At 44.5% G+C, this 11,756-nt stretch overlaps 2 protein-coding genes across 2 annotated transcripts in view; both read right to left on the bottom strand.

The window, feature by feature from the left end:
- Window positions 1-69: 69 nt before the first annotated feature.
- mdkb (midkine b) lies at window positions 70-6,806 on the bottom strand. The gene is made up of 5 exons (XM_067493740.1): window positions 6,704-6,806; window positions 4,553-4,641; window positions 3,322-3,495; window positions 1,945-2,103; window positions 70-613 (listed from the first exon to the last, which is right to left on the bottom strand). The coding sequence occupies exons 2-5, from the start codon at window positions 4,638-4,640 to the stop codon at window positions 594-596; spliced, it is 441 nt and encodes a 146-aa protein (XP_067349841.1). The 5' UTR covers window position 4,641; window positions 6,704-6,806; the 3' UTR covers window positions 70-593.
- Window positions 6,807-6,838: 32 nt separating this feature from the next.
- Window positions 6,839-11,756, bottom strand: part of dgkzb (diacylglycerol kinase, zeta b) — a 41,907-nt gene continuing 36,989 nt past the window's right edge. Inside the window, 4 exon segments of the mRNA XM_067493731.1 lie at window positions 6,839-10,192; window positions 10,831-10,930; window positions 11,019-11,055; window positions 11,602-11,722. Of these exon segments, the coding sequence (XP_067349832.1) occupies window positions 10,076-10,192; window positions 10,831-10,930; window positions 11,019-11,055; window positions 11,602-11,722 (375 nt within the window). The 3' untranslated portion in view covers window positions 6,839-10,075.

Genomic DNA, 11,756 nt, shown 5'->3' with positions numbered 1-11,756 from the left:
TCGATTCTCCTTGAGTAGTGTTGAGCAAAACTCGTTTTCGGTGCCAATGAACAAACCAAACTTCACCAAAACAATTTACAGTATTTAATTCTTTTTTATACAAGTCCCATCTTTGCAACGTCAATCTATAGTTCAAAAAATAGATTTTATAGAAGATACTTTCATTATGCATCAAAATTTTTAAGGTGGTGATTCTAAACTTGTCCTCCACTCTGAAACCTAAACTCAACAGTCCAGATGTCTTCACTGGATGATACAGAGTTTGTTTGGAGATAACATCTGTCGGGTGTACATTTCATTTCAGCTACAGTAAAAAGCTTTTAGGACTGTGTGTTAAAACAACTATCAGCTATGAGGACTGGATTATGTATTATTATCTAGTGGGAGATACTGGAAAAAGTTTTCCACATTTAATCCAAATAAACACAAGAACATCAAATGAGCAAGAGCAGAACAAAGTCAAAGGGGGCCAAAAGAAGAAGTTGGTTGGTGTGTTTTGGAGGAGTCTTTCGGTTTTATGTGTTTGCTGAAGGAGGGAAGACGTTCAGCTGGAAGAGGAGGAGAGATCCTGTCGTCTTCTGTGTCTCCAACCTTTAATTTGACTTCTTCCCCCCTGTGAAGGAACAAGACATTTAAAGAGTTAGAGAAAGGCCCCCGGGTCAGGTTGTGTGCATTTAGTGGATTAGTAAAACCACAAAGAGAACAAGGTTTCAGTCAAGCACTGCTTGTATTTCAATACCAGTCCCTTCAGGGACCTGCAGAGTCTCTGGGATTAATACAGAATGAATGGATCCACAGCACAGTGATAAGGTCCCTGAGCAACAAGTCTCTGGGATAAAATGTTTGTAGAAATGCTAAATGGCCATATAGTGCTTTTATCCAAAGCGCTTTACAATGTTAATTCCCATTTTCACACACTCACACACCGATGGCGGTGGCTGTGATGCAAGGTGCTCACCTGACCCACCGGGAGCAACTTGGGGTTGAGTGTCTTGCCCAAGGACACTTCGACATGTAGCTGGGACCAGGGATTGAACCACTGACCCTGTGGTCACTGGATGCCTCCCTTACCAACTGTGCTACAGCCGCCCCAGAGCCGATCATTGTTTGAATTCTGTGGCTCACATCCATATTTACAAGCAGACAGTTCTTTACTGTAACCTCACGCTCAGCCTGCAGGGAACAGGCTGCTGGGGTGTGACACATGTTCCACTGAGACTACAGAGTAGAAGTGACCCTGAATAAGGAGGAGGAGCAGGTTGGACTTCTTCACCCACCCAGATTTGACATTTCTGTGGACACCGGAACACAACACAGTGGACTGGATCCCCCCGGGTTCCTGTCTACAAACATCTGGGCTGAGGTCTGGTGTCTATTAACCTGTAAACACCCAGTCCATTCCTACACCCGGACTTCCTGGATCCGACTTTATTAAGTCCTTTCCCACCAACGCCTTCCGAGGGCCAGAACCGGCGTTAGTCGTTAGTACAATCATAATTGTAATATTCTCACTACAGTAAAGATTCTCATGCATTCTCACATTTCTACACAGTAGCAGGTGACTACAGGAAAACCTGGATAAATGATTTGAACCTTAACAGTAGTACTGATGAACGTATTCATAAACATTTTGTTTGTGAATCATGTGACTGGTCTTTTACCAAATTAGACCTGGACCCCAGATAGACACCAACACCGTGGCCTGGTAGCTCAATGTGTAGAGCGGCAGTATTGGATGCAGAAGTCAGCGGGATGAAATCTCAGCCTACCCACCAGGTGTGTCCCTCTTGTTGCTGCCCATTTTTCCCCCATAGGGGTTAAATGCAGGGAAATAACTTGTTCATCGTAACATGTATGTGCAAAATGTCTATATGTGCTCAATGACAATAGTTCTTCAATATCAGATCCCGTCACTGGTGTTTGTGATGAACCCTCAGGTCTCACCTCTGGGGGCCTTGGGTTTGGGGGAGCAGGGTTTGGACACTTTGACGGTAGTTTGACACTCTGCGTTGAACAGCGCCCTCTTCAGCGTTCCTGAACGCGTCTTGCTGTTGGTGGTGGCGTCGCAGGATCCCCACGGCCCGAACTTGTACTTGCAGTCACCTGGAAGAGATCCAGAATAAAGGAGGGTGTAACAGACCCAGGTGTGTCCTGCTGGGTGGAATTCTGCAGGTCAGCAGCATTCAGGTCCAGCTGAGCTGAAGACATGATATGTGTCCTTTCAAAATAAAAGCACAAGCAAACACTAAGCAGCATTTACTTCCAGTTTGAGCTACTTCAATGTTTTCATTTCCTACCACTTTCTATTCGTACTCCACGACACTTAGGAGAGAGGTAATGAACTTTTTGCTCCACTACCTTTATCTGTCAGCTTTAGTTAGAGAGTTAAAAAAAAACAAAAAAACGCAGCTGTGTTTAGAATCATTCATGTAAAACCACCAAATACTTCGTGGTTACAGCTTCTCCCATTGTTTTAACATGTTTGAGGTTTGGTGAAGTGTCTCCTGATCTTTTGACAGACTCAACCTTCAAATGAACTGTTTTCTAAAGTAGGTAAATGTAGTGGAGCATAAAGGAAAATAGAGTAAAGTGTCAGAAAAGACGTACAGTGCTCATCATTTCTCACTTGGTTTAACTTTTTATCTACTAACCTTTGTAAAACTCCACAGTGGTGTCAATCTACCTCAGGATTGCAACCACAAAAGTCACTTGTGCCATTCATTTAAATCGACACCAGCCTGAGGATGTTTCCAGCAGGTGTCACCACTTTGAGTCAAAGGGTTTTACACAATTAGATTATTTTTCTGTGCAGACGGGGACGTCACTTTGTTTCTACTCAGTCTGAATCTTCAAACGTCACACAACTTTTGACGTTTGTTTCTGCAGTCACAGCACAAATGGGAAAGATTTTCTCCTTTTGAAAATTTTCATTCATCCACCAACATTTGTTTTTTTGTATTTTTTTTTTGTTGTTGTTACTAACTAAAGGGTCAATTAGTGAACAGAATGTTGATTTGTTTTTTTTCACCGAGAATAGTCAGAACTCAGGTTTGAGAAGTGTTTCTCTGCTTGAATCTTAAACAAAGTAAACTGAACAAAACTGGACATTTTAGTTTTCTGCAGGAACTTTTTTTAGTTGTTGGTCATTTATGTTGTCAACAGCATCAAGTTCTTTGGTGGTAAAATACTTTGTTTTTATCAGTATCTCTGAGAAGCCACTTTAATACTCTGGAGTTACACTTTAACCAGAGTACTAGGTTTGTGTAAAGTGAGTTGACTGCATCAGTAAGTTGTGTGCCTGCCGTGTTAGCTGTGTCTTACTGATGTCCTTCTTCCAGTTGCAGGGGATCTTGCAGTGGATCTTGTCGGTGCGGTCTTTACAGGTGGCCTCTCTCAGTCCGTCTCCACAGTCTCCCTGTTCTGGGACACACTTCCCGTACTGAGTCTCTGCAGGAGTGCACTCTGTCGCCGGCTTGGACTTCTCATGTTTCCCACCTGTGGGAGCACAAGGTCACAGCATCAGTATCACACTTAATTTCACCGTGAGTCTGAATGTTTGATTACCTCGTTAACCTGTGTCTCTGAGCATGTATGTATTGTCTCCTAACACGTCCACAAACTAATGTCTATTCTGCATGTCCTTAACATCTGCAGTAACAAGAGCCAGCTGTTTCAGTCCACATTTGTTTTCAGTTACTCAGAACGTCTGTGGGCAGCAGCTGGATCCTCTGGGATCAGCTCCATCATGGCTGTTCAGACAATGGTCAATGTTTCACTGTGATACTGAGGAAAAGTTTGTGGCCTCTTGGCTGCAACCAACCCATAAATACCCACATGTAGTGGCGTGAAGAGAAAATGTGTTTTATTCCCAGACCCTTTACTTAAAGTTGCTGTATTCTGGTACTTACAGCAGTAATTGCTGAAAGGTGGGGTAAACATAAACGTACTCAGTTATCAGCTGCTGAGTACATGAAGTATTTGCTTTCTGTGTGGAACATTAGGTACCTCAAATATTTACTACTACTACTGTAAATACAACTAATATTAATAAAATACCGCAAAGCCCCTGAAAAGTACAAAGTTTCCCTATGAACTGTGATATAGTAGTAAAGTTTTACAGTGGCAGATTTGTATATATACTAATGGAGTATTTCTACAGTGATGTGATAGTAATTTTTTTGCAAAAGTAAAAATACTACTAATGAAGTACAATTATGAGGTACTTGCAATCTTTTGATGAGAATTTCTGTTTTCTGCTACTTTATGCTTCTACAACACTACGTGTCAGAAGTAAATGTACTTCTGTACTTTTTAGAGCTGCGTTTTCATTTTCATACGAGACAGATGAGCCGTAAAAAAAAGATACAGTATCATAGATGTTACTCGTGAACACTGTGTATTAAAGACAGTTTTTGATGTGATCAACATTTGTGGAAAGTGGAAAAACGTCAGGTTACTTCAAAGTTCCTTCGTAGATAAAAGTTTAAATACTGTGGTTATATGTTAGCAACCCACGAGCTGTGGTGAGTCCACTTTGAGTAAAACCTGTCACCTTTGTGGTTTTTGGGTCTTTTGCTGGCCTCGGCGGTGAGTGTCAGGACCAGGAGCAGCAGCAGCGTCACTGAGGACAAACTTCGCATTCTGCAGACAAACACAGACGAGTTTAACAGGATTGCAAAGGGATAAACCGTAAAACGTCCAGGATTAAACCGGCAAACAGGATAGAAACACACAGCAGCTGGACTGCAAATTTTAACCTGCAGCATCAGTCAGAGAAACTCCCCAAACGGTTTATCTGTCATTATCAATGATAATGCTAATAAAGACTGACCCCCTAATGCTACAAGGTTACTAAAAAGTGATGCAAGACAACCTCAAAGACACAGACCACAAAAAAGAGACTTAAATAAACCATAAACCCTTAACCAGTCACAAAAGAACAACACGAAGAGACAGGAAATGGGAACAGAATTGGGCAAAACCACCAATCTGGAAGCGTCTCCTCATAATCCGTGGACTTTGATGTGATCTCAGTCCTGTTTGGGGACCTGTTTGGGGACTGCCTGTAAAAGCTGTGGTGTTTTGTTGATATGGTCCTGAAATGTAACTGTAGCCTGATCTGGACCAAAGGGTCCGGGGGGGGGGGGGGGGGGGGGTTGCAGATGGTACAAATTTAGTCCAAATCAAATCTGCTCCCTTTTCAGCTGGGGCCCCCAAATCTCACAGAGCTTAAGCCAAATAATCTGCCTATTGTCATGGGAGCAGGCTGAGGATTATAGAAGTAGGCTAATGTATTCAGACCCGGGTCCTGCTGTCAGGACTCCATCTCGACACATTTCGGTCGATTTCTCCGTCAGCGTACGAGCTCCATCAGCTCGGAGCAGAAAGCGGAGTGGGCTCTTGGCTCTGCCTCCACAAAGGGAGAGTCAATTACCCATAAAGCCCCTCTCTGCCTCTCTGTTGTTATTGTGCTGAGAAATGACAGACTCCTCTTTCAGGCCTCCATTAAAGCAATGCTCCTCTTTCACATGTCAGCTGGCAGAGCAAATCCTGCTCCTCTCGCTCCTCCTGCAGCCTTTTATGAGAAAAGAACCAGCTCTCAGCAGGCCTCCAGTCTGTCCTCCATCAATGGAGAGGGGGGGGGGGGGAGCCAAGCAGCGCCTGAAAGAGCCCTTTAGATTCACCCTCAAAAGAATACTGATTCATTGGGCCAAAACAAAGCCTCTTCTAGCCTGGTTTCATTTTTTCTAAAGCCCAACACAGATTCCATGCCACATCTTAGAAGCCCCCCTGCCTGGCCCCCACCGCCCTGAATAGAAACCTATTTGCATAAGAAAACAATGAAATCTCAGCAAGAAGAAAAGGAGTGGGATGCTCCTTTGGTTCGGAACGAGGAGCAACATTTAGAGGAAGTTCCTCCTGAAACTCAGGGTTCACTCTCACATCCGCAGTTTAAAGACTTCTCCTCCTGCAGGGCACAGTCGTAAGAAAGGCACGTTTCCCCCGGGCTGAGGCACTTCCTGCTGCTCCAGATGCTGCTGGTCACTGCGAGCAGGAAGTGGGAGGAGATGCACTCTTTATTACGATGACACACAAGTGTGAGGCTCCACCTGTAACTCAACACCTGACACAGCTTTGCAGGGTTGTTTAATGTGGGCCAGAGGCCAAACAACTGCACATCTGCACGCTGAACATTTCGCTCTGTGGAAAAGTGACTACAGCACAGACCAGAACAGCAGCAGCAGTTCATTTTTAACTCGTATGAGACGAGGACAGAAAATGAATGCGAGAAATCACAGTAAATAAAAGCTAATCTCAGTATCGTCCTTCATGCTGATTAGTTTGTAGATAAAACATTAGGGTAGAAAAGATTCACAGGACCATTAAAAAGCTGCAGATTAATTCTAGTTCAGAAACGTTTTTCCACGTGTACAGTTCTTCATGTACAGACCTGCAGCTTCCTCTGTTTTTAGACAAGACAGGAAAATATCTTTAAGGAAATATTTAAAAAAGAAGCGCGGAGCCAGTTTGCAAACAGACACTCAACAAAACCCACGTCGGCTGTGTCCAACGTACAACAGGTCAGATGAACCCAGAGCTTTAGATGCTCGACAGATTTTATCCTACACATCCTGTTTCAGGTGCTAGTTTAGTCAAGAAACTGTGTGAGAGTGTGTAAAAGGTGAGAAAGAGAAAAACTTACTTGTTGGTTCCAGAGAAGCAGCCAGTCGAGCTTTGGAGTCGTCGCCTTCTGTTGCAGCCTTCAGCTGCTGCAGCTCACTCCCCCCCCCCCCCCACACACACCCCCCCCCCCCCCACACCCCACACACACACACACACACACACACACACACAATCACTTACTCCCCTCCCCACACACTCACACACACACACACACACACACACTCTCTGCATGTGGACTCACTCTGATGTCACAGCTTTAATCCCCACAGGAACAAAACAAACTCATTACCATAAAGTGAAGTGTGTGTTTTCAGTTATCTGTGGGGGAGGTCTCTGTTTGTCCTGTTAATACAGTCCACGACTTGATCCTGGATCTTAAGACCGGCATGATCAGGCTCAGTCTGAGGACTGGAGTTAGTGTGGAATGAATCTGGTTCTCTAACCAATGTCCTCCAGACTTATGAGGCTTTGTGTTAGTAACAAGAAAACTAGTCCAGCTGATAGGACTCAGCTTCCAGAAACACATCCACACTTCAGTCCACAGTTCTCATATCCACCTCCATCTTCTGGAGATCCCGTCTCCAGGGTCCAATGTAGAGGGAGGAAGCATCTCATCATCTTCAGACCAGATTTTAAAATGTACCTTTTGTCCCCATCACTCAGACAGGAAATGAGCTTCATCACTAAATGCAGATCTTCAACACACCCTGGCACCACCTGCTTTCTGTGGGGGGGGGGGGCTTCAAACCAGCCATCATCACCTCTTAAAACCACATGCAGTCACATGTCAGAACCTGCAGCTGCTCTGCAAGTATGTACAAGTCACTTCAACATCCTCCTCTAGTCCCTCTCTTCTCTACTCTCACCCCACAACTCTCACCACTGTATGACATTAACTCTGTGTTTTCTCCCGTAGTCGTCTTTCTCCTTCTGTCCCCCTCTATGTGTCCCTTTCTGCAGGTGTCCACAGCTTTGGAGCTGTGTGTTTTCCAGTGTGCAGCTAGTGGTCCTGGTTCTGCTGGAGGTTTCTTCCGTTAAAGGGAGTTTTTCCTCTCCACTGTTGCCTAGTGTTGCTCAAGGGGGGAATTGTAGGCTTTTCTCTATACATCTTTATAGTCTTGACTTAATTCTGTAAAGTGCTTTGAGATGACTTTGTTGTGAATTGGAGCTATATAAATAAAGTTTAATTGAATTGAACATGGCTGCAGCAGCATGGCTTCCACTGTACCTCTTCTTACTGTGAGTTACTGGAGGTTAAAGTTTGTTCTTTTGAAAACTCTTGGATTTTACAGAGATTTGTCAGAACCTTCTAAAGATCAGGGGCATTGATTGTAGACTGGAGCAAGAAAAACCAGTTTGAGTTCCAACCTGCTGAGAAATGGTGAAATGGTCCTTAAAGGTGTGTGTTGTCTCTGGGTGTGTTGGCTCAGCTAATATTTACTCTAACACGAACCACAGCTGTGTGGTGAGTCACACGGTGTACAGGGTCAAAGTCTGAAAAGTCAGCAGGAAACTCTTTGTTCTGGGCCTGGTCATTGGGGAAGAGACTTACACACTTAACCATTTAACAAAGATCCTGGAGTCATGGACCTGTGAAAAGTCTTCTCTTGTGTAGTTCAACTCTTGGGGTCCATCTGTTCTGTCGTCAGAGACGGGATGGACAGTAAGTCTCTTAGCGCTCTTATGGCTCAGTCATGCGTGGTGGTCTTTGTTAAATGTTCCTGCTGGGCACAGACGCTGGGGGCTAGTCCAAAACAGGACCCCTTCCTGCTCCAAGTGCTCTGAAAAACCCTGGATGGGTTCAGAATACTTTAAGTCGGCTGAGAGTTTGTTTTACAAAGAGTTGCTCTGTTGGTTCTTACTTCCAGGAATTTTCCTGGAATTACTGAAGCAATCTGGTACTAAAGTAACTAAAGACATTGGTAAAGAGAGGAAGACAAAAAAGACAGAACCACAGATGATCCAACTGGACCACAGGGGGAGAACAGTAGTGGACAGACCCATACAGTCCAGAGAGACATGATTAGATACACACAAAGTCATGGACAACAGGGCAGGAAGACAGAACGAGAGATAGAGCCACATATATATAACCTGTTAGAACAACAGGCCTTTCTCTGGATTTCTGCAGAAATAGGATCAGATTTCCTGTTTTAACAGTCCTGCGGTAGAACCACGTTGTGTTCAGGGTCTGAGATTCTATTCGTCAGGAAACATAAAAGTTCTCATTCAAACGACAAAGTTCTTCTTTGGTCTCATGAGACCTCAGAACTCTGTTCCATCATCCTCCTGGTTGATCCACATGGTCTGGATCAAACTGTTCATGGGCAGTGATGTATGTGTTTGGTGAGTAGCAGCTTCCTCCTGCAGCTCTGCCGTGTTTCTCTGACTGAAATAAGACTGGACCTCCCAGACTCACAGCTGATTTAAAACCCCTGACTGTAGGATCCCAGAGGTTCACACAGGTTTGACACAAAATCAGATCATTTTTTCTACAGTAAATTTATCATGTGTGTCTCCTTTTTAACTGCTTGTTTTTAAACTTGTATGAAAATATGTTTTGGTCATATTTGAAATAATAGACATTCATCCTGCGAAAAACGAAACAAGCTGTTGCTTCTTGGGAATTATTTCATTTTGCAGGTCACTCAGAAACAATCAAACACTGACTTTGATACCTGGGTGAATAATACACACTTAGCTGTTTAAAGTGAAACACTGACGGGCGTCGCAGCTCTGCACACAGTACAAACACATCACAACGAAAGCATCTATTTCTTTACATAACACACACATAAAAATTACAAGAAATCTTAAAATATCTAAAAGTCTGAATCGCTTCAGCATGTTTGATCCTAAGTAAAATGTTTTCTCTCTACAAATGAACCATAAATATATGAATTGAAAAAGGAAAAATCCTCCACCGCTGTTCTATTGGACGTGACCGAAGCGTCCAGCTGCACACACATGAATGCCGTCAGTGTTCACTGGCAGCAGCTGCTGTTTGTGATTTTACACTGAGGTCACAATTCAGTCCATAAAGACAAGTTCCAAAGGCAGTTTGAAGGACAACTGAAAGTCTCCGTGGAGCTAGTTTGGCCTGACTTTAGCATCCAGGTGTTTTCAGAGGCTGTTAGTCAACGACAAACCTGACTACATCCATGACCAACCCTCGTCTCTAGTTGGTTGACGCAGTTTGGACAAAATTCTAACTGCTAAAAGTCCACCTGCTGCTCAAGCTGCTAAGTTGCTGTGGATGGTCAGTATGTTTCCGGTCTCTGGAATTGAAATATGACTTTTTTTCCTTTGACCCTGGCTCAAGACTAGGTAACAGGAGCAGACAGTCAAAGACCTATGGACAGACAAATGTTTTGAACAGAGAGGTTGGAGGTCAGACCGCCGTCTCCTGGTCCTCCCTCTGGATCATCTAGTAATGGTGGCGGTTCTCCAGATAATTGGCCAGTTCCTGATCGTTGGCTTTCTCAGCTCGCTGTTTGGGAGTCTCGCCCTGAAACACAGGGAGAAACATCAAGTTTATAGGACAGGAGACATCGAGACAAGCAGAACAACAGATAACAGCAGACTGAGGGACAGAGTCAGAGACAAACGGACAGAGCTGGACGGATGGACACTGTGAGAAACAGGAGGAGGACAACAAAGGCCCCTAAGCTCGTCTTCAGCCCTGCAGTGAATCTCGGCTCCACACCAACAGTGGACACACTAACTAACACATCAACTCTTTTCATGTGCTGCTGATTATGGGCCGCTTCCTGTTACCACTGGCTTCACCATGGCAACGGTGAGCCGTGGCCCTTTGTGTGTGCTGGAGCGAGGCCGGGGATCCCGCGGCGCTTCGTTCCTCAATGACACACAACATTAATCACTTTCTAGAAGTGGGTCAGATACTGCTGGAGGTCCTTTGAAAGCTCCGGGGCTGGTGGCCGTCGCCGCCTGAGAAAACTGCTCCGTCCAGCAGGAAACAGCCACTGCTGAGCGACACCCAGCTCAAATATCAGCAGCTAAACTCTGAATTCAAGTCTGTTTCCATCAACACTCAACAGGACGAAAACTATGAGAGGGGAAGAGCTGATCCTGGATCAGAGCTGCAGGTCGGGTTAGTGTAACTCAGGGAGCGTGTCGGTTCACCTGCAGGTCTGTCTTCATGAGCGACGCCCCGCCCCCCACCAGGTAGTGACAGATACTCCGTTGACATGAGGTGGCAGCTTTGTGGAGCGCTGTCTCCCCTCTGAAACACACAGTAATGCAAGGTGGAAGTGATGTCACAGGAGAAGTTTCAAAAATGAAACATTAAACCAGAGAGAAACGTGACTCACGTCGCTTTCTCTGTTATGTCCAGGTGAGACGTCGGCACTTCGTGTAAAAAGACAGAAACAAAACGTGTTTAGAAACAGACGTCACTGATAAACTCTAAGTGAAGTCTGATGGGGGCTGGAGGGAACAAGTATCCATAGAAACTCCTGCCAGGGGGGTTCCAATAGTTTTGCCTTGTTGTAATATTTAAAATCTGTGGCACTGAAAATCAAAAGCAACGTGTCCCTGTTAATGTGAAACATAGAACATTTGCCACATTTGCATCAGTGCTTATGACACAGACAGTCCAAAAACCTGCACAGTGACTACGACGACTATAACTACTACTACTACTTCTTTACTTAACTCCCTAATTAACTCATTAAATACACATCAACAATCTTCAGGTCTAAAAAATGACTCTTTCTAATTGACTTGCTTTAAGTTGTTGATACCGTTGTTCGTTTATTTGGTGAAGAAGTTTGTTTATGAGGTTTCATTTGGTAACTACAGCTGTCAGACACATGTAAGGCAGTAAAACTCTTATCATATGAAAGTACTCTAGTACCTTAAATGTGTACGTAAAAGTACTCGTGAGTGTCTCACCCTGTTTGATGAGGTACTGGACGATGTCCTTGCTGCCGGCCTGCACGGCGTGATGCAGCAGCGTGCAGCCCGCTTGGTCCTGCAGCAGCAGGTCGGCTCCCTGCTGGTGGAGCTCCAGCAGCTGCACAACAACAACAGGCAGAGACAGGGTTCAA

This window comes from Channa argus, chromosome 23 (genome assembly GCF_033026475.1).
Source record: "Channa argus isolate prfri chromosome 23, Channa argus male v1.0, whole genome shotgun sequence".
Lineage (NCBI taxonomy): Eukaryota > Metazoa > Chordata > Actinopteri > Anabantiformes > Channidae > Channa > Channa argus.
The sequence above is the reverse complement of the archived record's forward strand: the minus strand, read 5'-3'. Positions and strand labels throughout refer to the sequence as shown.